Source organism: Eubalaena glacialis, chromosome 11 (assembly GCF_028564815.1).
Source record: "Eubalaena glacialis isolate mEubGla1 chromosome 11, mEubGla1.1.hap2.+ XY, whole genome shotgun sequence".
In the NCBI taxonomy this organism is placed as follows: domain Eukaryota; kingdom Metazoa; phylum Chordata; class Mammalia; order Artiodactyla; family Balaenidae; genus Eubalaena; species Eubalaena glacialis.
In genome coordinates this window covers 50,484,256-50,511,685 of record NC_083726.1, presented here as the reverse complement: position 1 = coordinate 50,511,685, position 27,430 = coordinate 50,484,256, and the positions used below count along the sequence as shown (strand labels likewise).

General features: G+C 43.9%; 1 protein-coding gene across 1 annotated transcript; it reads left to right on the top strand.

The window, feature by feature from the left end:
* Positions 1-1,388: 1,388 nt before the first annotated feature.
* Positions 1,389-12,074, top strand: DYRK2 (dual specificity tyrosine phosphorylation regulated kinase 2). The gene is made up of 3 exons (XM_061204392.1): positions 1,389-1,478; positions 2,046-2,194; positions 9,266-12,074. Exons 1-3 carry the CDS (start codon positions 1,430-1,432, stop codon positions 10,871-10,873), a joined length of 1,806 nt encoding a protein of 601 aa, XP_061060375.1. The 5' UTR covers positions 1,389-1,429; the 3' UTR covers positions 10,874-12,074.
* Positions 12,075-27,430: the final 15,356 nt, after the last annotated feature.

Below are 27,430 nucleotides of genomic sequence, written 5' to 3'. Positions count from 1 at the left end.
TTTTTCAGTCTGCAAGGGAAAGAGAGGCTGTATATGGCAAATTCAAAGGACAGGGAAATTCTCCGTGTCTTGGATGGGAAGGGGAAAGAGACTTGTGTCTGGGGAGGAGAGGAATTAAAGGTGTCGCTCGGGAAGGTGTACTTCTCCCAGTGGCCGCGCAGGGGAAAGGCTCGGAGTTGTAAGGAAATGGGAGGCGTCTCTGATGTTTATTTTTGCCTAGCAACCCACAGCCAACTGCTTCCCCGGCAACCATCCACACGCGCCTCTCTGCATCCCCTTGTCCTAGAGACTGGAGAGCGGTCACTTGGTGTCAGTAAATCGGGGAGGGACTGTGTGTGGTGGAGGTGGAGGTGGGAGGGCAGCCCCCTCCTTGGCCCACACTCGGGGTCCCCAGGCTAAGGCGCGGCCCTCCAACGGGTTGGACTTTCCTTACCGAGGTGACCCCCCGCACAACTAAGTTATTTACCTGATCAGTTGGGGAGAGGAGGTGCTTAAGCCACTGGGACCCGGAAGGCGGGGAGGGGGGGGCAGTATTGTCTGTGAGCAGCCATCAGGTTCGGAAAGCTGAAAATGCATATATGGTTGGGGGTGCGCTCGGAAGGGGAGGGGGGGGGGTCTCTGCAGCGATTTCGGTGGGAGGGAAGCAATGGTAGGTTGCGCTGCAGGGAAGGGGAGGGGTGCTGCAGGGGCGGGCGAGGCCGGGGAGGGGAGAAGGCCGTTAGCAGGGGAACCGTGCAGATGGCCGGAGGGGGAGGCCAAGGGCGAGCGGAGGCTGCAGAGTTTTCGGGGGAGTGGAGGGGTGGCTATGCCGACGACTGGGGTGAGTGCTGGGGAGGAGGAGTGGGTGGGAGGGACTCCGGTGGGCGGCTGGGTCGGGGAGGGGTGTGCGCGGGAGTGGGTGGCGCGGCCTGGGGTGGGGTGGGGGAGTCCGGGGGTGGGGCCTGCCCGGTGGCTGAGGGAGCGGGGGCGGGGCTGCCCTTCCCGGCGGCGCGGTGCGCGGGCGCCTGGCGAGTGTGCGCGGGGGTGCGCGTGCGCGGGCCCGGGAGGAGGCTCCCGAGCCAGTCGGCCGAGGCGGCGCAGCCAGCTCCCCCGCGCCCTATGTGAGGGAATCGGGGAGGCCCGCGGCGCGCCGGGGAGGGCGAGGCATGTGCACGGGCCGGAGGGTGCTGCGGCCGCCCGAGGAAGAGGAGGACGGCGGCGCCGAGGAGAGCGGGGGGCTCGCGGCGGCGGGCCCGAGCCGAGGGGATGCAGCGGACTGTGTGTGTCTGGCTGTAGCTGACGGGAGGCGGCGAGGAGGAGCCGGAGATCCGCGAGAGGGGCGACCAGGAGGCGCGGCGGTGGCGGCCGCGAGAAGTAGCAGTAGGACGGGCGGCGGCGGTGGCGGAGACGGAGACGGCAGCCCTGAGATGCATTTTCCTCTCCAGCGGCCATGTTAACCAGGAAACCTTCGGCCGCCGCTCCCGCCGCCTACCCGACCGGTAAGGAGGCCCGGGCCCCGCGCCGCCCCGGGCGCGCAGCCCCGCGGCCCCCGGGGCCAGCCCTCGTGGCGCGGGCTCCCGCTACCAGCGGGACCTCGAACAAAGTCTGCGCCGCGGCGGGGCGGCACGGGGTCCCCCGGGCGGACGGCGCGCCCTCGTCTCGGCTCCGCTCATTGTTACACGCGAGCTCAGAAGCTCCTCCGAGCCGGCCGGGGGCCGTCCCGGGCCTCCCCCGCCCGGGACTCGGCGAGGCGGCGGCGCCCGGGTCGGCAGTCCAGCCCTGCTCCAGGCCTGCGGCCGCCCGCAACGTGAGCCGCCGGGTCGCGAACTCGCTCGCGCGCCAGGGGCCCGACTTAACTTTGCAGCCGCCCGAGCCCCGCCCCGCGGGAGCGCCGGGTGTCTGCGTCCCCGGCCTCCTGCCGCTCCGGGACGCCCGCGTTTACGGTCCCCGGCTCTGCCCCGGGGAGAGCGGGCTCCGCAGCCTGGAGGGGTGGGGCGGGGCCACCAGGTCCGGGTGACTTTCTCCCCCTTGACCCTCTTTTGTCTCCTCCCGCGCGTGGCTGCCAGGCCGAGGAGGGGACAGCGCCGTTCGCCAGCTTCAGGCTTCCCCGGGGCTCGGTGCGGGGGCCCCCCGGAGCGGAGTGGGGACCGGCCCGCCCTCCCCCATCGCCCTGCCGCCGCTCCGGGCCAGCAACGCTGCCACCGCAGCCCACACGGTAAGACCCAGGCCGCGGGCGGCGGGGAGCGAGGGGCGGGAGGGGCCCGGGGCACAGGCACCCGGACTTGGGGGATAATGCGGGCGGGAGAGGGGAGAGAGGCCGAAGTGCGAGTGTCTCCACGCCAGTGTCCTCTCCGGGACGCCGCCCTCTGGAACTTGAGCGAGCCCAAAGCCGCAGCCACAAAGGAGGATTCGTGGCGTGGGCCCCTCACTTCCCCTCCGGATCCCGCCCACCCCTGCGCTCCTCTTCCTCGGAACTTCCTCCTGGTCGCTTTCCTTCTCTCTTCGCTCCCCCCTCCCCCTTTTTTTCCCGTCCTTGCTTCCTCGAGCTCCTTTTCCCTGACGCGATAAACATCCCTGCCCCTCCACCACCACGTTGGGTAGTGGGTATTTATAGAAACACATATGTGTTAGGGGACAGCCAGGCCGTCCTGCCCGGAAAATCGATGCCCCAAAGAGCGTCCCGGGCCTGGCTCTACCCAGCAGGGAGCACCGACAATTGTCCTCCGCGTGTGGAAGCATGTTTTATGAGTGCTACAGGTTTGAGCACAGCAGAAATTGTAATTAACATTAACAAAAATAAGAGCTGCAGCAGCAGTCAAAACAACACGCCACCCCTGTAGGATTCTGCAGTTGGATATTATTCACAAGAAAAGGGCCGGCTTTGCCTCGGAAGGAGGTGGGAAGGGATGGGCACCTGACAGGTGCTGTGGTCCCTCAGAGGGCCAAGAGGGAACTGGGAGCTCGTCGCAGGGCTGGTGGCTGCAGAGATCAGCAAGCTGGACTTGACTTCACACGAGATCGGGCGCGTTCAGGGTGGTATGGCCGTAGACTGGACTTGACTTAAGCACGTACCTTTTCTCGGCTCCCGGAGATAGCCCTTGGATGGTGGCTGACAGCCTAGGGGAGGTGTGCCCTGGAGGAGTTGATGGCTTCCAAGGTCTTGTTTACGATTGGATCTTCCAGAGGAACTGCCTAAGATGGTTTTGTATGAGGGGTGCTTGCTAAGGATACGGCTTTGTTTGCCAAGTGAAAGTTAAGTTCTTGCAGAAAAGGCCATTTCTAGCCTTCAGAGGAGCAGCTCTGAGGGTCATGTGTTATGGGGAAACTTGTTTATGGGGAGAATTTATAAGCGGATGGCTAGAGTGGAATATTTTCTCTTAGACCTGGACATCTGTGCACAGTTCCCCAGGAACATGTTTTCTTCTTATATTTTCTTTCTCTCTCTCCTTCTCTTTCTGTCTCTCCTGACACATCTTGACCCAGGGGCTGAGAATTCACTGCACAGAAGTTAACCAATCTGTTGGGCTGTGGTTAATGGAAGAGCATCAGGAGGCTGTTGATTCTGTGTGTTAGACTTGAATGTTCTTGTCACTGTGATGTTTTAGTTGAGAAATTGCCTTTGGGTTTAGGTGTTTCAGTTTGGTTTGGAATCATCTGACAATTTGGAAAATATAACATCCAGTTTTTTTCCATGTGTGAATGTAATCACATGAATTGGTATGACCTGGAAAAGAAATACTACTTGGTTTGCATCCGGCTTCCAGTTATGTAAGGGTGGGCTTTGCTTGATCAGAGCCTCTTTACAACTGAAATATGTAATGAGATGACAGAAAATGATACTAGGGGAATAGCCTGTGGTGGACCAGAAATGAAAAGATGTGTGGGTGCTTCTCGGGACTCCTAATGATGGTGCTTATATTTTGCTGTGGTATCTACCAGATTTACCTGTGATTAACTTACCTAAACTTCAGTAAGCTGTTGATCATTAGAAGCTTGGTTTTGAAAGCATGAATTTGGGTTTTGGTTGTTCTTTAGTTTTGATTTTATTTGCACAGCATTGCAGACTTCCTCAAACAGGCAAGTAAAAGGACCACAGAGTTTATCTGGTTCTACTCCTTCATTTTACAGATGAGGAAGGAGTCAGACAAGTGAACTGGTTTGGTCAAGACTCCTGAGCCAATTCCTATCAAGGCTGGAGCAAAAGCCTAGGCCCTCCTGAGTCCAGCTTTAACACACTGCTTGACTGTTAATTCTAGGAAATTGTATTAGTTTTGTTACAAATGCAAGAACCTTAGCAGATCCATGTGTCCATATGTCTTTCAGATTTTTGTAAGCTCTTAGTTTTTAATTTCACAGCAGTTACAACTAGGAAGAGCTATTTTTGAATGGGTAGGGGGAAGGGCATTACGGAGAGGAAAATAATCTCGTTGTGTTTGCCCATATTTTCTCTTGTAAATGATGTGGTAGGTAGATAAACATATGACTATAAGGATTATAAACTTTGGAATTTATCTAGTGCATTGCCCTTTTGTACCCTATCTCTGTGGATATATTATACTTAGTCATTTTTTCTCTGTCCTAAAAGTGTACCCAATAACTATTTTGATTCCTATTAGTTTTTTTCTTTTTAATGTTGTCTGGGAGATATTAATGTGCTTATTTTTAAAATTCTGAAATATTAGTATTGTATCACTTTCATAACTGTTTAATATTTAAAGCACTCTCCAATTACCAGTTTTACCTTTATAAAATAATTGGAGTTAAAGAAGAATGAATATTCCCATTAAAAAAAAAAACAGTTATGTTTGATAGAAGAAAAAGACATTTGACTCAGGGCCACACAGACCGTCAATGTGTTTGAGGAGGAGCTAGAATTCCAATCTTTTTGGACTCAGTTCTATTCCCATAACACTATACAGCATTTCTAAGATGACTTCAGCAAAGTTTTAAAACTCCCAGAAATGTTAGCACAGTGAAGTATGTGCTGTTTTCCCTTTTATTTTTGGAAGAGATTAAAACTACCAAATTGACTAGACTATTGTTCTTACATAATTTTTAATGCTAAAATGTGTCATGGTCAAAGAGGGCTTTTGGAGGTCTCTCTGCTTCAACCCATACGTTGTAGGTATCTAACAATTACATTCATTCAGTATTTTTAAATTTGAGAGGCACTGTGCTAGGTAGGCATTGGCAAATAGGAAAAAGTGAGTGAGAGGTTTTAAACATTCTTAAGTTTATGGTGTCGTCCTGGCATATGTATTGTGGAAATGTTTTGGCATTTCTAGGGCTTTTTTCCTCCCTTTTTATAGATCAGTTAATTGAGCTTCCGACCTGGGTTGTGATTGTAGAGTCCCACAGTGTTTAAGACTCAAAATCCTCCTTTACTAGAGCCTCTAAAATGAATCTCCCTAACATCTGGAAGGTTTTTAAGATTCCACATGTCACTTTTAGGTGTTTAGTTGATCTCTTCTGCTACAAGTACTCTTTAATGGGCTGTCATTTGCTTCCAAGTCTCTGCTGGTGCAATGCAAGCCTAACATCTTGTGACTTGGGTCACTGGAGACAAGTCCCAATTCCCTGGGTGTTAACTGCATGTTTTCTTATGAAGGTACAAAGGTAGTTCTTAAGAATAACTCAGAGAGGTGAGAGTTAACAAGGAGTGATGGACATGCGTTCTTCCACTCAACAGAAATTGACTGAGTACTTACTCTATGTTGGGTTTATGTCAGTAAGGACTTAAAAAGATAAGAGGTGACCCCACCCTGGAATTGTTCACAGCCAGGTGGGTACATCAGGTGTGAAAACAGGTATGTAAAATGAAATAAGTGTTTTAATATATCAGTGCTCTATAAGCACCCTGGAAGGGAAAGGGACCATTTCACAGAAGAGGTGAGAGTTGAACTGCGCATTGAAGGGTGAGTATGAGTTTACCACGTAGTCCTGGTTAGGAAGGAGATTCCAAGCAGCATTTGGAAAGGACAATAATTCTAGCTCCCCTTTACTCAGTACTATACAAAGCACTCTATATCTTTTACCTTATTTAATCCTCCTAATGGCCCTAATGAGGTAGCTTTGTTACCTTGTTTTTACAGATAAGGACTCTGAGGTTTAGAGAGATTAAGTCAATTGACCAAGGTGACACAGTTAGTAAGTGGTGGAGCTGGGATTCATTTCCCGTGCATCTAATTGAAAATCCCTGGACACCTAACCATTATGAAACATAACCTCCCCAAAAACAGAGTGTAAAAGAGCATGGTGTCTCCATGGGTCTTGGGGAATCCAGCTTATTCTCGGAGAGAATATGACAGTGGTGGGTGACACTGGAAGGACTCGGGTCCTATAGGCGCTACATTTGAGAACCTCATGTTCTTGCCTGTGAGGTCTCATATTATCTGTGGAAATGGGGTGCCTGTGTGGGCCTTAAGCAAAAGCAAGGGCAGTGTCAGAGTGACACTTTTCAGTGGTAACTCCAGAAGCACCGTGGAGAGAAGAGACTTGAGGAATTCTACACTTAGAAGCAAGGGGACATGTTAGGAGGCTGCTTCGGTTGTCCCAGTGAGGGGCAGCAGGAGTGTGGGGTGAGGCAGCGTGGATGGAGGGGAGCGGGGCAGATAGGAATGACGGGGCTCCGCGGTGACTTGGGAAGGTGTGGGAGACGTGGAGACAGAGTGATTATTCGGGGGTGAAGCCTTTTGTTGACCAGAAATTGAGGGTTGTGGGAGGAGGAAATGGTTTTGGTAGAAAAAGCGTGAGTTGAGTTTGAGTTGCTTGTGGGAAAGGTAGCTGATCTGGAGTCGGATACAGGGCGGGTCTTGAGCTCGGGAGACATAGATCGGGCTCCTCTTAGCTAGAGGTGTACATGTGGCAGATGTCAGCCCCTGGGGGGTTGCTGGAGCCCTGGCTGTGGTCATAGTCGACCAGGGAGAGTTATGGGAGTGAGAAGCCACCAGCGACTTGAGGCTTGAACCCTGGGGAACTCTGGAACCCTTCTTCGTTGCTGCTGTGGAGGAGACCAAGAGAAGGTAGTTGGAAAGACAGGAGGTGATCCAGTTAATTGGCAAACTCTCTTTAGTTCTAGTCACTACTCAGCTTTTTTTGATGATATTTTGAATTATGCAGAACATTAAAATTGCTTTTGCAAAAATTGAAGTTGGTTTCTGAAGCTCAGAACGTTTTACTTTGTCCTCTTTTTAGGAGTTCCTAAAGCCCCAATGTTAATTTTGTCCCCAGTGAAGCCTCATGCTTTTTGTAGCATGTATACTGGTAATGTTGGTTTTTCTTCTGAAATCTCTCCAAGCTGCCCTGAAGAGAATGGTTCTCTAGGAGACATATATTTCTAATTTCAGGTCCTTTTATTCCCTGGTGCTTGAAAGACCGTAGTGGAGAGGAGGAGAGGCTCAGAGAGTGAGGCTTGGGAACAAAAATCCATGGACAAGCCTGTACTACTTTTGTATGTACCCAGGACTTCCTAATGCCTTTTTATGAACTGCTTTGCTTTTGGCATAGAACGAGGATAAAATAACCTGTCCAGCTACCTGACAGAAGATAAGTTCACTTAGCATGGAATATCATCTGTGAGTTTAATAAAAGGGTTCAACTAGAAGTCTTCCAGAAATCTGAGAAATAAAATCTCTCAGTCAATGAAGTCATACTTCAGACAGGCCCAAGTACTATACTATATTCTACTTTGTTTTAGGAGATTGAAGAGAGAAAGTGCATGCCTCAGATAGTCCTGTGCATGCTGTGTGTCAGTTAAAGAAAATTTGAAGGTGTTGGTCTCCTAGTAAGAAGGACTTGGAATTTCATTTTATAATCTAGGTAGTCCGAAACCACTTCCTGAATTATGATATTACATATACAGAGCACTTCTACGCATTTAGTGATACGTAAAGCCCAAGAGGTAGGATTTAGGAGGAGATGATGGGAAAAATACTGATAGTAGAGGACTTCAGCTAGTTGATTGTAAGCTCCTAAAGGGCAGGGACTCTGCCACATGTGTGGTTAGACCTCAGCTAACACTGGCTGAATGAATGAGATGGATTGTGAACGGCAAGTTGATCTTTAAGCTTTCATATAAAAATCATCTAGTGGGATGCTTTTAAGACTTGTGAGTGATTGTCTGAGGCTGGCAAGAATTCCTAACTGGGAGGGGATCCTGGCTGCTACTCCTCTTCTACCCCTCACCTCTTGGCCATAATAATGCTTGAAAGAAATCCCAAGTAGATTCTCAGTAGGAAGGCTGGGGCCCCTTGGCTTATGCCATCAGTTTTGTTCAGACAGGAATGTTCGTGGATGGCATGTGTGCCTGAAATAGAAATTGCTACTTTGTATTCCTTGTCAGAAAGCTGAGTATCCCAGCAGCCGGGAGAAATACATGTCTTGAGAGAGCCAAGCCATTGACCAAAGGAAGGCCCAAAAGAGGGTGGCGGCTGGATTGTTGGGCTGAATGGCCTTAAATGGTCATCACAGCCAGTGAAGCCCAGAAACTTAAAAATAGGTTTGGGGTTTACAAGATGCTACAGAGTGCACATCTACATGGGAAACTTTCCAGCCTAAAAGTACAATTTTCTTTGCTTCTGGATCATGCACTTTCCTAGGTGTAATTAGTTTGATTTTCAGGTAGTGGAGAAGACCGAGAATGAAGACAGTAGTGTTCTCAGAATAGAGCTAAACACTGGAGAAGGAGTAGTAAACAAGACCGACCTGGTCCCTGCCCTCACGGTAATAAAGAAGCTACTAAGTGAAGTGTGAAAAATGTTACGATCTGGGGGCGGGAGATCCAGTAGAGTGCCGACGTATTCATGCTTTTTCTGTATCCTCTTTCATCTTGATATCAAGTATGGGCTGCATGGCACCTCTATGATATCCGAGGCCCTGTGCTAAATCTTAGGTAGAGAATGATGAGCAAGAAGCATGGTCTCTGCCTCCCCTGAGGACTTACTCTAAGAGCCCTGAAAACACGTACAGCAGGCTCTTTGTTACGTGTAGCAGCTATGGGGGTCTTTTTCTTCCGGATCCCAAGTTGGATAGCCTTCCCCAGCCCCCCAGCCTCTTCTGCCTTTATTTCTGTCTGAGGCTGTCCACGTCACGTCCCCTCTCCCTGCCGGCGTGTGCGTGAGGTCCCTCCTGCGTGCGCAACTCTCTCCATTTAAGAAACCCGATTCTGGCTGTAAATTCAAACCAAACTGGATTTTGTAAAGGTGGGGGTGGGCGCCGATTTATAAAAGATCCCTTTCGAACAGACAGACGTCTTCCATTCTCTTGATGTTCCCTTTCTGAATTACAGATTGGCGGCAGTAAGCACACAATGAATGACCACCTACACGTCGGCAACCACAGCCATGGACAGATCCAGGTTCAGCAGCTGTTTGAGGATAACAGTAACAAGCGGACAGTGCTCACAACACAACCAAATGGGCTTACAACGGTGGGCAAAACGGGGCTGCCGGTGGTGCCGGAGCGGCAGCTGGAGAGCATCCACAGACGGCAGGGGAGCTCCACCTCTCTGAAGTCTCTGGAAGGCATGGGGAAGGTGAAAGCCACCCCCATGACACCCGAGCAAGCGATGAAGCAATACATGCAGAAACTAAGCAGCTTTGAACACCATGAGATTTTCAGCTACCCTGAAATATACTTCTTGGGTCCAAACGCAAAGAAGCGCCAGGGCATGACAGGCGGGCCGAACAACGGTGGCTACGACGATGACCAGGGATCCTACGTGCAGGTGCCTCACGATCACGTGGCTTACAGGTACGAGGTCCTCAAGGTCATTGGGAAGGGGAGCTTTGGGCAGGTGGTCAAGGCCTACGACCACAAAGTCCACCAGCACGTGGCCCTGAAGATGGTGAGGAACGAGAAGCGTTTCCACCGGCAGGCGGCCGAGGAGATCCGCATCCTGGAGCACCTGCGGAAGCAGGACAAGGACAACGCCATGAACGTCATCCACATGCTGGAGAACTTCACCTTCCGCAGCCACATCTGCATGACGTTCGAGCTGCTCAGCATGAACCTCTACGAGCTCATCAAGAAGAACAAGTTCCAGGGCTTCAGCCTGCCTTTGGTTCGCAAGTTCGCCCACTCCATCCTGCAGTGCCTGGATGCTTTGCACAAAAACAGGATAATTCACTGTGACTTGAAGCCCGAGAACATTTTATTAAAGCAGCAGGGTAGAAGCGGGATTAAAGTGATTGATTTTGGCTCCAGTTGTTACGAGCATCAGCGGGTCTACACGTACATCCAGTCCCGTTTTTACCGGGCCCCGGAAGTGATCCTCGGCGCCAGGTACGGCATGCCCATCGACATGTGGAGCCTGGGCTGCATCCTAGCGGAGCTCCTGACTGGATACCCCCTCTTGCCTGGGGAAGATGAAGGGGACCAGCTGGCCTGTATGATTGAACTGCTGGGCATGCCCTCCCAGAAACTGCTGGATGCATCCAAACGAGCCAAAAATTTTGTGAGCTCCAAGGGTTATCCCCGTTACTGCACCGTCACGACTCTCTCAGACGGCTCCGTGGTTCTCAACGGAGGCCGTTCCCGGAGGGGGAAACTGAGGGGCCCACCGGAGAGCAGAGAGTGGGGGAATGCACTGAAGGGGTGTGACGATCCCCTTTTCCTTGACTTCTTAAAACAGTGTTTGGAATGGGATCCTGCGGTTCGCATGACCCCTGGCCAGGCTTTGCGGCATCCCTGGCTGAGGAGGCGGCTGCCAAAGCCTCCAACGGGGGAGAAGACGTCAGTGAAAAGGATCACCGAGAGCACTGGTGCTATCACATCCATTTCCAAGTTACCTCCACCTTCCAGCTCAGCTTCCAAACTGAGGACTAATTTGGCACAGATGACAGATGCCAATGGGAATATTCAGCAGAGGACAGTGTTGCCAAAACTTGTTAGCTGAGCTCAGTCCCCCCCGATGCTGGTAATTCTGAAAGATACGACATTGCTGAGCCTTACTGGGTTGAAAAGGAGTAGCTCAGACCTGTTTTTATTTGCTCAATAACTCGACTCATTTGTATCTTTTTGGCACTTATTTTAATGTAAGAAAGTTGTTTGTTTTGTTTTTATAAAATACATGGGGACAATGCTTTAAGTTTTTCTACTTTCTGAAACTGTTTTTGTGTTCTAAAAGTACGATGAGCCTTACTGTATTTAGTGTGGCAGAGTAATAAACATCAGTGGCAGGCCATTGATTACGTCATGACTGCCGCGCATCTACAGATTGGTGTCAAAGACGTTCACTACGTGTTCATGGTTCATAGTATATTCTCCCCAAGGTGATTGCCTCCGAAGGCCCCCCTTCTCTCTCCACGCTTCAGGTTCATGCACAGGTGCAGCCTGTCCTGCTTCCGTTTGCCATAAGTTACCCAGGTGGTAGTGATGGTGGGAGGAGAATGGTCAGGATGAAGATGATATTCTAAGAAAAACTGCACCTTAGAGATTTTTCCCTAAAATAGTGCTCAAAGACAAAATACAATCCCCACAGTTGAAATGCCCAGTTAGCATTCTGACATTCTAACGGCCGGCCAAGCAGACCTGGTGGATGAATGGAAACGTGTGTTCCTCCAGATTCTCCAGTGTGATCAGCGAGCTGTTTTGCAAAGAAGCCTTGTTTAACAAAATTGGTTTTGCACCTAAATTTAGAAATGTATTACATGAACTGTTCCTCCCTTCTCTTTGCTTTTCTCCCTGCTGTTCTTCTTTCACCACACATCTGTTGCTTACATTTAATTTCTTTTTCTTCCTTCAAATATATATCCCAGACTCCTAATACAGAAGAGAGACATTTTAGCTGTGATTATGACCATCTTTTCATGTTCCAGTTTAAAAAAGAACAGCCTAGCTACTTAAGGTGGGGATTTCCATAGCTCCAAAGACGGTTTAGCAGATTAGACTGAGTTCACACTTTTCACGTGCCACAGTAAGGTTCTCTTAGCCTGGGAAAACATCAACTCTTTAAAAAGAGAGAGGGTTGAAAATCCTCTTCATGAACAGAAGTCATTGTGCTTGTTCAGCAAGGCCAATTTTAACAACAAATTCGAAGGAGGAAAAGTTCAGCCTCAAGTTAAATGGTTTGATTTACTCTATGCATCATTAGAAGAACCACAGACATTGCATTCCTCTGTTTTATTTTACTTTCATTTGGATTGCACTGATTGTTTTTGTGGGAATGACACTTTACCTGGAAAAGTGAGAGTTAGGTAAAAGAATATTTTCTCCTCTGAATAATAATTATTTTCACAGTGAAAATTTCAGTATTTTATCACTAATATATGAGCAGTGATATATATCAATTTCAAGGCACGTGGAAAAAATTTTTTAGTATGTGCAATTTAATATAGAAAGATTTCTGCCTGTTTGGACAATAGGTTTTGGGTAGTATAAATTAGGATAAATACTCTTTTATATGCACAGATATTACTGTATTGATTGCCTGTAAATTGATTTACAAGTACTTAAAGCATGGTCCCCAGCGAGGCCAAGAAAGTTTCCGGTTAAGTTCTTTTAATATTAATCCTACAGTTTCTCTTACTTTTAAGAAAAAAAAGGTAGTTTTGAACAAAACACTTCACTTATCTTGAGGCTTTGTCAGTTGATGGTGGAGAAAAATGCTCAGGAACTATTACAGATATTTGCCAAAAAATCAGTAATAAGATTAGCTTATTAATAAGATAGTGGTGTTGATATTTGCTTTACTATTTAAGGGTGTCACTGATAAATTAATTTATACTTCTGTTTTTAGAAATTATAGCTTCTTTCCCCTAGTCAAATTCTTTAGCTTGTTGTACACATTTCTGTGTAATCTGTGGAAGTGCAATAATGTTAGTAAGTTGCATTTTAAATGATGCTCATGTGATGATACCCCCCAATCAGTGGCTTCTAGAATTTAAAGATTGTGTATTTATTATTAAAATTTTGGCTTAAAGGCATAAAAAGTGGCTTTGTAAAACCACAAGCCTCTTAATGATGGTTAACGTCTTTAAGTCATTAAAATAAACAAAAACATTAGGGCTATTTTCCCCTTCCAGTGCTCCTCTTCCATCGTATCCACTCTCGAGATTTTCACTTTTAGTTTTAAATGTATGAACCTGAGCCTGCCATTAATATGAATATCCCTATAAAATGATTATCATGTGAAAATTTATAAATGGGCTAATACTGCTTGTCTTCTCCCTCACCACACAAAACTGGTTCTTAAGATGCCAACAATGCATTTGTGACTATCTTTATTCACAAATGTAACCGGAAACTTTTAAGCCAAACTATAATGTGCAGCACTATTGGGGCTCCCCCAACACCGCACCCCCTAAATACAGGGAAATTTCCCTTTTTCACAAGAGCCGCCATGTTCAGTGTTTAGTGATAGAGATGCTTTTTAATTCTAGCTTAATTATAATGTCAAAAAAAAAAAATACCTGTTGCATAGTTGTGATTTTAAAACACAAATGAAGGGCTCCGATAGGCTACTAGGAGTTGGCTTGGAAACAGTCCTTGGTCTCACAGGTTACCATTGTCTAGGGATGTCTGAGCTGTTTTCAGATTTAGGAAGAGCACAGTGTGGTCTTGTCTTTGGTTGCGGTCTCATCTGGCTCCGTTTCTTGCACCCCCAGAGCGTGCATTACCACTTAAGTGTATTGCTACAACAGTGGAACAACAGTGATGCAAGACAGTGTAGATTAACAGTAGAGGAGAAATTGTGCCCTTAGTGATAACAATGTGCCTTTTGTTCTGAATGCCATGTTGTAGGGCATGCATTTTTTGGCCTCTTTAACTCTTTGAATACTAGATGGAACCCACCTCTGCAAAGATACATCTGTCTTAAACATCCAGTTACTTACAGGCCTTAATAGAAACCATAAGGCGTGAGTCATCGTCAGGCACCGAAAAAGGTAACCACTGGTTAGTTACACAGGGAATTCCTATGTTTAAGGGGTTAAAGATGGTCTTTGTTGTATCTTAACATCAGACTGATTTTTTAAACGATATTTTTTTTTGTTATGCTAACACTAGACAAAAATCAACTGTATTTGTAAAAATTTACCTCAAACCATTTAATTTTATAGTGTGATTAATCCCAGGGCATTTGGTATGAACCAAAGTGCATTCCTTTTATATGTGCCTGGCTCTAGTAAGGATGGCCAGGGATTTTTACAATTTGGGTGCAAGGCACTTAAGCCACTTTTAAACTTACTAGGTGGTTTGGAGTCATGTGGAAGGACTCCATCAGAATGTTAGGAAACACTTTAGGCATCAGTAGCATTGGGCCATATTGGAATCTTCAAAGTGTGAATTATTTTCAAGAGAGCATTCATTTTTGTAATTTTTTTCATCAAGAATATTCTGGTAAGCAGAAGACTTAAAAAAAAAAAAACTGATTAGGTTGGTAAAGGTTTTAATATTGCCCAACATAATGCTGTGGTAGCATTTAAAAAAAAACAGTATTTGTGAACTCTCTGTTTCTTAGGGGCTTGTACATCTCTCTGCTATGGACATAGATAAAATGAATTGTAACTATACTCAGCTCAACTGCTACAGTTATGTCTAGGCAGTGGCTTGGGTTTCTATCGAGCAACAACTTAGACACGTGACTGTAATATGCTGCAACTGTGTGTACTGAAAATATGTGAAAATGGTTGAATGTGGACTGTGTATATATGTATGTAAAAATTTCTGTGGGATGCTGCTCTCGCCACTTAACATGAAATATGTTCTAGTGGATTTTAATCCTAGTGGCCAGTTCTATGATACTGTATGTATTGTACAGCTGATGACAGGAGTAAGACTGTTCAGTGAATATTTGTTAAATTTTATTGTCGTGGCCAGAGATAATTTCAGAATAAAATTTTAATGTCCTACCTTACTTTTCTCCCCTTTTCTAACTATAATTTTACTCCTGATCTATTTCTGGTATTAGTCTTGGTCTGGTAGCCTGGAGAGAGTTTAGAATACAAACATTTTTCAGCAATCACTGATTTTCTTTTATTAGTTCAATATAAATGTACAAATTCCAAGTCAGAAAGACGAAAGTTTTAATAGGTAACTCTTTCTTTTCTCAGCATATTCTGTTCTTCTACCTTTAGTATTTCTGTGTTAATTTTCCTTTATAGAGCCTCTGCTATGTTCTCTATCATATAGATCTAGTATCTAGTATCTTGCTAGAACGTCAAAAAAACACTTTTTTTAACCTTCAAGTTGATAGTTAAGCTGTGGGAGCAGAGTCTAAATTATTTCCCACCAGTCTTAATTCTTTCCTATACACAAGTCCTGGTAAATTACTCTTCTGTGCTGTCACCAGCTCCCCCATATGCTTTTTAATGCTTATGCTTTTGCAGTTCTTATACTTGGTGGTCTCTTTGGTTCACATTTTTGGGAGTTTTAGTGGCTCCTCTAGTCATGGCTGGATCAGGAAATAAGGCCTGTAAACTGCAGCTAGCTCATGATTTGTCAAGTTCAGTTAATACCAAGCTAAGAGTTTACTCACAGATGACAACAAGCAGATGCTCTGGTAATTTGTCAGACATTGCAGGGATATTATGTAGACAAATATTTCCCACTTGTGGAAAGAACTACCTCACGTTTTTATTTACACCCCTCCTGCCACCAACAGTCAAGGAATTACTGTGGCTTCCTGTAGCAGAAGTGGGATTTGCTAAAACAAGGGCATACTGTAGGAGTTCCCAATCCCAGACTTGGTCTTATCATAGCCTAGGTCATAGACTTTCATAATTGCTTCTCTCGCTTCTCAGAGTTCTCACCCAGTGAAAAAATACCAACCAACCAAGAAACCCAATATATTTAGATACAAATTTTTAAGAGATGTACATTATGTATAAGTTGAAAGTTGATGCTAAAGCAGCAATTTAAATTTAAAATATTGTCCAGATCTGGCAGAGCAGATGATAGTTCCCACTCATTCTCTATCACCAGATCTTCTCAAAGCTCTTTCTTAAATTGATATATGTTACATTCTATTTGAATTTCTGTGATCTTCCCTTTTGGAATAAATAACTACACAAATAAATATTCTTGGAACCTCAAAGTTGCCTTCAAACTAGCACTGGCAGATGTTCCTAGCTGGCATTGGTCTTGGTCTTTTAGAGAAAAGGGAAATCAGTTTCTTTTCTGTTTTGGAAAGAGCATTGAGAGAGAGATTTGAAGAAAGGGTATTTGTGACTTTTCATTGTTGTTTTAAAAAAGTTTGAATTACACTGCGTTTCCTTTGGGCCATTAGGCAAATAAACCCTTGTCATTAGTGATGCTTAACACCTTCCAAAATGAAAAATGACTTGCCAGTGTGTTACACATACATAAGAAAACTGCATCTTACTGCAAAGGATTTGGTTTATTCGGTTTGACTTTGACTTAGTGTTTTACTGTGGTCACATCCTTAATATCTGTGCTACATTTCATGTATATGGGGGGAAGGGACATAATTGCCATTCCTTTGCATCTCAAGGAAGTTTAATGAGCAAACTAATGAATTAATACTCATTCCTCCGAGGAAAGGTGACATTTTAGGAGTATGAAGCAGCCATCTATAATAGGGAGCAGCTGGGTATATAATAACTCTCATGTGTTCCAGGGCATTGCTCCTTATGAAGAAAGCTTCCCAGATCTCATGGTGTTGTATGAACATCAGTTCAGCCTTATACATCCCTGTGAGCTATAATTACCCTCATTTGATATTTGAGGAAACTGAAGTGACTTGCTCCAAAGTGACCTTGCAAAAGCAGTCTGGGCCTCAGGTTGCAATCAGATAAAGAACTTTGGTCTTGGACAGTAAAAGAAAATCCCTAATTGTACATCACAACCAAAAATTTAGAAAGGGGAGAAAAGTTGAGCTAGCAGTGGGCATTTCTATTATTTGAATAAATTGTATCGGTTTCCAGGAATATTTTTTAAAAGGGGAGAAACTACAAAAAAACTGAGGACTAAAGCATCTTAGTCTCTTTTGGCTCATCTAATAACTAAAATGCATTGTGTACACACCCCTCAGTTAATTTAAGAAAGAGGGACTTATATTGCCATATGTGGGGAGATTAATTAACTGCAGTGGTTTTATTCTTTAGTTTTTTGTTCTTAAAATATGCTTTTTACATTTGAATACATGAAAATATTTTTGACTTGTTACTAAATCTCAGGGATTAAAAGTTAAATTTTACTGACTGTAGCAGCAGGTAAATCTCTTAAATTCAAACTTACTCAGGCTTCCTCTCCTTTGCCTCCCTCTTTAAGAAAAATAGAATGCCGGCCAAGGAAATATATAAAAATTAAAATTCCAAATACAATTTTAAAATACCAAATTGTGAATAAATCAATTTTACAAACAAAAATATTGTGTCTTTCCTTGCTTTTTATCCCAAATTATTTCCCCTCCTAAGTTTGAGGAGTTTTAAGTATCTAGACTATTTCTTGTAAAAATGAAGTGTGTTATTTGCAAAACAAAAACGCATGAGCAGGCTCAGGTCATTTAAAGTAAGAGCTTATTGAATTGCTTTCAGTTGTTTGGGGGGAAATGTGATTAGTGTGCAAGCAATTTATGTAGATGTACAGGAAATAAGTGTGTGGGTAAGTTTGGGCTGATTCTTTATCCTTTTATCCGAAGAGGGATACCCAACCTAATTTCCCCTTTCCCTAGAATTCAATTCATTGGAAATTTTGGCTTGAGTAGGCTTAAATTTAAAAAAAAGAAACCAAAACACCCGTATCGTCCATCTTATTAATATCTATTGTAGATTCCATTCATTTGTCAAATATTTATTAAATGCCTACTACATGCCAGGTATTATTTAGGCACTAATGATATATATTAGTGAACAAAACAGACACAGTACTATCTTTACAGTTTTTAGACTGGTTGGGAAGGCATTATACAAGTATATATGAAAAAATACATATTTGCAAATGTAATAGCTGTGAAGGGAAAGCACGTGGTGCTGCACGTGTGGATAATGGAAGGGGGGAGGTTGCATTGTCTTGTATGGATCAAGAATGGCTTCCCTAGTGAACAAAGAGCTTTTGAGCTGAGGAAGGAGAGCATGGACAGAAACGCTGGGCTAAGGAAGTAAGGTGTGTGTGAGCGATTAGAGGTAGGTCCTTGCAGCTGGCACTCGCAAGAACCACAAGAATGAGAGAACTTGGTGGGACACGAAGCTGGGGAGCTAGTCGGGCCTCAGGCCATGCCAAGCCTTGTAGGTGCTGTCAAAGGTTTTGGTCTTTATCCTACGTGCAAGCAAGCACGGGATATTAAGGAGGAAAATGCTCCCTGGCTGTCTTTAGCAGAATGTGCTGAGAAGGGTCAGAGTAGATGAAGGAAGACCAATGTGAAGTGTTCGCAAGAGACGGCAGATGAGACCAAAGGGCAGGAATGCAGATTTAGAAAGAGGACGGATTGGAGGGCTTTTTAGGATGCAGAAATATTAAGGTAGAAATAATAGTGGTGTTTCTTTGTGCATAAAAAGTAGCTGTTGCTCTTTTAGTGTCTGATTTGTTACATTGCATCAAAAGGAATTATAGTCTCTGATTTGTTGGAGAAAGGAGAAAGGTGAAAACGCCTTTCGTTACAGAGTTATTATAAAGTACTAGCAAACTATTTATCTCTTGCTGAAACTTGAGGCCTTTGAGTCAAATTTCATTTATTAATTCAATTAAATTTTTTTCAGGAATTTTATGTTTAAAAAAGAGTTTGTAAAAAAGAAAAAAAAAAAAAAAAAGATGGGAAAAGGGGATTATGGAGGTCAGCTAAGCCAAAAAACAGGCCAGCCTGGGAGAAGGCGGCGTAGACCACGTTGAGGAATTGGGAATTTGTTCTGATTTGCCCCAGGAAGCCATTGAAGCATTTAAAGCAGATTTTTAAACAGTCATTCAGATTTCCTGTGGAAAAACACTGGAGGGGAGCCAAGTGGAAATGGTGAGACTTCATGAGACAGTGGAGCCCTAACTGCCTGAGAGAGTGATAGGATTAATAATGGCCTGACACTGTGGGTTCTGTTTAGGGAGTGAAGTGACCCCCTAACTTCTAGGGGTTAGCAGACCATGCAGGTTTCTGAAGGTACCATTTGTGTTGTTATTTTTATAATTAGAGTAGCATAGACTGAAAAAAAATAGTATTTAAAAATATGACTATATAAAAATTACAGACAAGTCAAAGGTTTTTCGCTGACAACTTTGAGAGAGGACTATTTGACTATAAAATCTCAAGGTGCACAGATTCAATTTAATTAATCTATAAGGACTTTTTAAATCACTAAGGAAAACACACTAATAAACCAGTGAAATAAGTGGACAAATGACATGTTTGGAAATTTTATGTGAGAAATTAAATAGACCCTCCCCCCAAAAATTTAAAATTGTGACTCAAACTAATGTAAATTAAAGCAATGAATTATTTTTCTTGAACCCATGAAGTTTCAATAATTAATAAAACAACAATCCTCCATGCTAGCAAGGGTGTGGGATGGCACAAAACATTCATTTGTTTCTGCTGGAGTGTAATTAGCAGAACCTTTCTGGAGGGCAACTTGGCGACCTGCATGAAGAGCTTTAGAAGATCTCACTTGCTTTTACCTGACAATTCTACTTCCAGGAGTATATCTCAGAATAATCCATGATGTAAACAAAGATTTGTGCACAAGGATAATCATAATTATATCTAGTACCACAAACTAAGGAAAAAAACTTGCATCCATCAACAGAGGATTGCTTAATAAAGTATGAGAAATTTATGTTTTCATGGACAAGAAGTTCACATTGACATATTAAGGCAAAAACTCTCCCCTCCAAAAATAAAATAGGACACAAAACTGAATGCCCTCTCCTCCAAAAGAGGCAGAGGCAGAGAGATGGCATAGGAAAAACAAAGGGAAGTAGACGAGTGTTTTAACAGGGAGCTGATTTTAATTTTAATTTCCTTTAGATATTTTTTATCGATTTTCACAATGAGCATTCGCATTTTAATATTTTTTAAACCTAATATGTTATTAAGAAAAAAATATTGTAAGGGAAGGAGAAAAAAAGAAGAAGAAGAGGAAGATGGCTGTGGACCCAGTGAGCACTTTAATCACGGGGAGGAAGTTCACTTCTGGTCTCACTGACCCACCCCTGGACCATTGCAGCTCCTACTACCGCTTGCTGTGCTCTTTCTCACCTCCAGTTTCCACCACCTGCAAGTAGTTCTCTTCCTTTTCTCGGCCTGGCTGACTCCTGCTGTCTTTCGGTGTCAGGTGGCCATGCTTCCCCTACCTGCCCTGTTCGCCACCTCACTCAGGCCTCCCCGGGCTGGCTGCTCTGCTCCCATTGTGCTATCCCGTAAGCACCCACAAGCCCTGCTCTCACAGACCTTCAACTTCACTGTTAGCACTGGTTTGACTATTAGCCTTTATGTTCCATGAGGGCAGGGACTGTCTATCTTGCTTACCACGGTATCCCCAGTGACAAGGATAGAGTTTGGGGCAAAATGGGGCCTCAATACAAATTCTTGAGTAAGTAAAAGTGCTTGGAGAGGGTCAAAGAGAGATGTGTGCACAGGGTTTCAGGAGAGTGCAGGAAATGGAGTGTCTTATCAAGTGGCTAAGGAGGAAGCCTGCGAGAGGAAATGGTGTGGTGGGCGCAGATCCACTCCCAAAGGACGGTGGTGGATGTGGGTAGACGCAGAGAAAGATGATTAGCAAAGGTGGATCAAATGAGAATCTTTTTCTAAGTAGGCAAAAGTCAATCAGACTATGGCAACTTCTTCTACTTAAATTCTCCAATGCCCTCTCATCATACTGATAAAGTGGGCAATTTCCTTGACATTCCTTCAAAGCCCTCCACCACCTGGCTCCTGTCTCTTTCCAACCTTATTTGATTCCATTCTCCCCGGCTCAGTATGCTCCAGCCCCACCTGTCTTCCTGTGCTCCCCGGATGTCTCAGTCTCATTCCTGCCTCAGGACTTTGTACTTCCTGCTCCCTCTGCTGAAACACTTCTCCCCTCTTTGTGGGATGCTTGACACATCTAACCATTCGTTAGCTCTGACCCCACCTGCTCAGATAGCACTTCCCTGACTACCCTACCAATGCCCATCCCCCCCACCCCCAGTCCCTCTCCATCGTACCACCCCGTTTTATTGTCTGTAAAGCACGTATCAGTACCTGGAATTATCTTGTTTGTGTGTTTAATGATTGTTTATTGTCTCCCTCATTAAGTGCAACTTACTTACATTAGACTAAAAATCATGCTAGTTCTTGCTATCTCTGTATTTCCTATTGCCTTAAATGGTGCTTGGCACAAAATAGGTCCTCCATAAATATTTGCTGTTGAGAATAAGGTCTATGTATGTTTGGAGGAAGTGAGGAAGAAGACGGTAGAGAGGGAGAAATGAGAAATATTACAGGTCAGGAAGGCAAATAGGTATCATTTTTGACGCCAACCCTGAATGCTTGATAGTGGCTACCTAGAATCTTGCCCTGGGACTGTAAAGTTTCCTCTGGGTTCATAGGAAATAATGCTATGATTGATTAGCAATGTCTGCCATGGCCATAGGAAAGGTTTCAGAGTCGAAAAGACTTTTCTGTATTCCAGTGGGCACTGCCTCAATTCTTGTCTTGATGCATGGACATTGTGTTCAGGACATGGCCAAGACTAGATCTTACTTAATGTATAGGTGTTTGGTTTTCTCTTTTCCTTTAGGAACCAACATAACAGGAAGAGCATAAATGCTTTTATATCAGTACAGCTTACTAATTTGTTCTTTAATAAGACATTTGTATGTATGTGTGTGTGTTCAGTGGGATAGGAGAAGGACAAGAAAGTATTTCCTTGTTGCCATAATCTCCTTTCTTTTAGACTTTCATTGTTGGATCTTTCGGGTGATATGAGAATGGTAGCTAATTCTGGGTAAAAATTTATTACCAAGCCTCTGGCCAGCAGTAAGAGGTGGTCTAGTAGAGCTGACAGGGAGGAAGCTGCATATTTTCGTTTTTCAGATACTTGCTGTCTCCTTTTAGGCTTGGGATCTGCAAATTTCTTACTCCCTGAGCTAATTATTTCCTCTAGAGAACAGTAAGGCCTTTTATCAAGATGGCCACATCCTTGTGTGTCCTGACACACAAATGATGAATAATGGGCCTGATTAACCCAGTGACCTTCCTGAACGATAAAAGGGAAATATGCACATGGGAGGTTTTGCCTGCTCTGGGAATCAGCTTCTCCCTGGACTTTTCAGAGGCACACTCCTTTATAACAAAGAGTGTACTGCGCTCATTTCTTGTCTTTTTCATGCATCATGCGCTCTCGAAACGTGGATTTTAAAACCCAGTACAGAGTGCTTGACCCCCAGGCCCTTCCCCTGGGATCTGCTCGGCACACACCATTTAACAGTATTCAGATTAACCCCTGGGTGCCCGCGAGTCATCTCAGTGTTGCAACCATCACAGCCCCAAGGTCTAGAGGGCCCGACACCACTGCCGCCTCCACCTTTTACTCTAAGTGCTCGCGTTGATCTTCCCCTGAACCAGTGCCAGAGAGGAAGGGAAGCCGGTCCTCTGTTTGGAAGCGGCCCAAGCATCAATGACAACCACTTTGGGGAAAAAGACCAAAGATCCACTGTCCCACACAGCGTCATTCCTCTTCCCAGTCCTATCTGTGATCACCCACTATTGCTCCCTCATTTGCCCTCAGGAGCATATTATGGGGGGCTGCGATTCAAAGGACAGCCCTGTGGCAGGCAGAATAATGGCTCTACCAGATATGTCCACGTCCTAATTCCCAGAGCCTGTGAATATGTTAGATGACATGATGTTATGGACTGAATTGTGTCCCCCTCCCCCTAAAATTCATATGTTGGAACTTGTGATATTGTGATAAAATAAGAAATATGTCCTTGGTCTTAGTCCCCAGTTTCTGACACAAGAGCTTCTAAGACCCTTGGAATCCCCATCGTGATAAGAATGTCTTTTTTATGAGATGACTGGTGACTAGGGGCCCCTAGATGGTGTCAGCATAAGGGCTGGTCACTGGCAAGACCAAGGTGTGAACTTTCAGGCTACCCGCTGACCTCAGCGGAGGGGAGAGTGGCTGGAGAGGGAGTTAGTAAATTATGATGCCTATATGTGACAAAGCCTCTGTAAAAATCGCCCAACTATAGGCTTTGGAGAGCTTCTGGGTCGGTGAATGCATCCATCTGCAGGGAGGTTGGTGCACCCTAACTTCCAAAGAACAGAAGCTTCTGTGCTTGGGACCCTTCTAGACCTCACCCTATTGCCTTTTCATCTGGCTGATCATTTGTATCTTTTATACTATCCTTTATGATGAACTGGCAAACTTAAGTGTTTCCCTGAATTCTGTGAGCCTTTATAGCAAATTGAACCTGGGGAGGCAGTGGTAGGAACCCCCAACTTATAGCAGGTTGGTCCGAAGTACAGGTGACAACTTGGGACTTATGACTGGTGTCTAAATTGGGAGCTGTCTTGTGGGACTGAGCCCTTAACCTATGGAGTCTGCACTGCCTCCAGGAGCTAGTGTCAGAATTGAATTAAGTTGCAGACACCTAGTTAGTGTATGGAGAGTTGAAGAATTGGTTGTTCATAAGGGAAAAACTCCATCCTTTTGGTAGAAGAAGTATTGGAAGTAGAGGAACAGTTTTCTTTGGTAAGCCCTAACTGTCAGTGTGACAGCATTGGAGATAGAACCTTTGAGAAGGTAATGAGGATTAAATGAGGCCATGAGGGTACGATCCTAATGTCATGGGAATTGTGTACTTATAAGAAGAGAACGAGATAGCAGAGCTTTCTCTCTCTCTCTTTGCACACATGGAGGAAAGGTCATGTGAAGACTCAGTGAGAAGGTACCTGTCTGCAAACCAAGGAGAGAGGCCTCACTAGACACTAATCCTGCCGGCACCTTGATCTTGGACTTCCTAGCCTTAAACTTCCAGAATTGTGAAAAAAATAAATTTTTGTTGTTTAAGCCACCCGGTCTGTGGTGTTCTGTTATGGCAGCCAGAGCAGACTAATACACATGACAAAGGAGGATTAAAGTTGTAGATGGAATTAAGGTTGTTAATCAGTTGATCTTGAGATGGGGAGATTACTGTGGATTATCCAGGTAGGCCCAATATAATCACATGGGTCCTTAAAAATGGAAAGAGGCAGAAAAGAGTCAAAGGAAGATATAATTATTGTTTATTAGTTTAGAGAGATATAAAGAAGAATCTTCTCCAGCTTTAAAGATGGAGGAAGGGAGCCACGAGCCAAGGAATGCAGGCAGCCTCTAGAAGCTGGCAAAGGCAAAGACATGCATTCTGTCCTAGAGTTTCCAGAAAGTAATGCAGTCCTGCTGACACTTTGATTTTAGCTCAGTGATACCCGGGTCAGACTTTTAATCTCCAGAACTGTAAGATCATAAATTTGCGTTGTTTTAAGCCATGAAATTTACGGTAATTTGTTGCAACACCTAGAGAAGATCAGTATAAGCATGTTAAGACATAATATCTATTAATACTTTTAAAATTCTATTTTGGATATACATGTATATTTGGGATTCATTTCCTCCTGGAAAAAAACCTGATGTGGAGAACAATAAAATGACAAATTGTATTCTGTCTTGAACCCAAATAAACTGCTGCTTATTTGGGTTCAAGACAGAACCGGTAAATGGAACCAAGGAGTATAAACATTGCTCTTCCAGCTTACCTGCTTTGCCAAAACTAAAACTCACAATAAGCAAAAATATTAAAGGATTCTCTATTTAAATGTAATTCACTATTTAAATAGGGCAAATTGTTTTAAATTTTATTTTATTTTATTTTTTTATACAGCAGGTTCCCATTAGTTATCTTTTTTATACATATTGGTGTATATATGTCAATCCCAATCTCCCATAAATAGGGCAAAATTTAAGGAAACATAATACCTGCCTTTCGAATAGGTACTTTTGAATAACAGTTAATTCTGTCCTTTAGCAATCATTACTTTTGAGAGTGTGTGTGATTCCTCAGGGACCAGTTGTGGTTTCAGGGTGCACAGCTACTGAAGACAGCTTCCCATTACTGGATTTTGAAGGATGGCTTCCCCATTCTTTCTGACTTTCTATTCCCTCTTGTCAGTAGTAATCTGTTTTCATTAGTTGTTTAAAAACAACAACAACCCTTACATCTACGCTGATCTCCGAAAGACCAACTTTCTAAGTATGCCTGGTTCCTAATATTTCATCATCTCTGGGGAAATAAAAAAAAGCAAGCACTCCTGGTCATGGGGATACACATTCTCCTGCTCTCGATAATTGGAAGGAGTATGCTGTCTTCTTCCAGCCATCTCTGTTCTTTGGCCCACTGCACCATTTTTGATTTGTATCAATTGCTTGCAGTCACTCTTTCCACACCTTCCTTAAGACCTCTAGCTCTTCTGCAGCTTTAGATAATGTTTTTAGAATTCTCCTTCTCACAGAACATACATTTTGAAGAGCTTTAAAAGAAAATATCAGTATTTAAAATCGAGACTGAAGATGATTATGTGCTTGTAGGCAGACATAAATATTGTGGTTCTGCTCTCTTGAGTAATTTTAAGCAATGCTGGAAGTTTGGCCATGGTTAGAACTGGTTTATAACTGCAAACAGTTTTAATGATAATAGCCTGAAATGCCATTACTCTGTACTCATATATAAAGGGTAGCATAAAACAATGATCCAACTGAGAATACGCCTTCCCCTAATTTTCATATCTCACTTATTTAAATATTGAGACAGAGTTTGGCTGAAGTACTTAAGATTTTCTTATGGTTTTGAGTTGTTTAAATGTTGATACATATATTTCCAAACATGACCTCATTGGAGAGTCAATGTATGTGGCTAAAAATTAAACAAGATTTATAAGCTTATTAAAAAACTCATACTACAGCCAAGTTAAAAATAGAATACTTGTGCACAGAGCTACTTGGCTTATTCTCATTGGTCTGTCTTTTGTGACGTCAGGTGGATAGTTTCATTATATCTTTCTATTTCTGCTCTTGGGCAAATGAGCATGTTGCTGAGACGTAATCATATGAATGTTTAAATTTTTGTTCTCTGACATCAGCCATTGATGGAAGCCACCTGGGTATCCAAAATGATATTTATAGCTTCATTCTATTATGGTTTTGCATTATTCATCCAGTAAGTATTTATTGAGTGCCTTTGTTTACCATTGCATCTCAGTGTCTAGGACAGGAATAAAAGTTAACGCTAATAGTTCCCAATAATTAGGAACATTAATTATGTGCTGGGCACTCCTCCCCATAATCTTATGATGTAGGTGCTATTGTTATTCCAATTTTACAGATGGAGAAGCTAAACCATAGAGGAAGTTACTCACCTGAAGCCTCATAGCTGTAAGTGGTATAGTAGGAATTTGAGCATAGATTCTGTGTTTCTAACCAATAGTTGCTGAGTGAGTGGCTGAGTAAGGCATTAAGGATTCCCAAATATCTCAAAACAGAGTGGAAACTAGATGGGAAAAATGAAACTTTCTGGCCTGTTTAGGAGGACTCATATTCCTCATCTGGTTCCTCCTATTCAAAAAACACACCCAGCATTGCTCTGCTACACTGATGTGGAAGGACTTCTGCACACAGCCCTGGAAATTGGGACAACAGTCATCCCAGCACCACTGACTTGCCACAGAAGATGCCATGAGGAAGACTGAATGTAATATGCTTAAGGCATGGGTGAAAGACTTGGGGAAAAAAAGCAAATTCTCATTAGGTATAATAATTATTGCTCTTATAATGTCATAGTCTTTTGGAAATCTTTGCTATCGATGTACTGCATTCTTGGCCTAGCTCTGAGTTTGTAAAATAGGTACAAGAGCAGATGTGATTGCTAAGAATATAGCAATGACCTCTATGTAAAATTTATAGGCCTGGAACACACGGTGCTGAGGCTTTTGATCAGGATCTTTGAAAGTATTGCACACATGCACTTCAAGTAAAAGATCATGCTAATTATTTTAAAGTCATTCTTCACCCAAAGGATCTTTGTAACTGGAAACTCTTTAATGAACTTTGATTAAAAACACTGTTTTTAATTTGCAACTTTATATTATTATAATCCTAGTGATTTTCAAAAAAAGGACTATGGTTGATCTAGCATGAGATTCTAAGTTCATGCCATTCCCGGGTGTGACAGGAGAGGAGGGTATGGAAGGCAGTATTTACTGAGTGCTGTCTGTGTGCCAAGATCTCTGTTTGGGGTCTTTACTGTCACCATTGTATTTTATCCTCAAAACAGCCCTGGAAGGCCTTTGTATTTTATCGATGGGAAAAACAAATGTTTAGAAAGTTTACACAACTCCACACCTGGTAAAAGCTAGAACCCAGATCCATTTCCTGGTCTATCTTTTCTCACAGTTGTTCTACAATGCCACTAAGCAGACGAGCCAGCCTGGGGGCCAGTGAAGACTTCCCAGAGGAAGCAGCGTTTGAGCTGCACCCCAAAACCTGAGTAG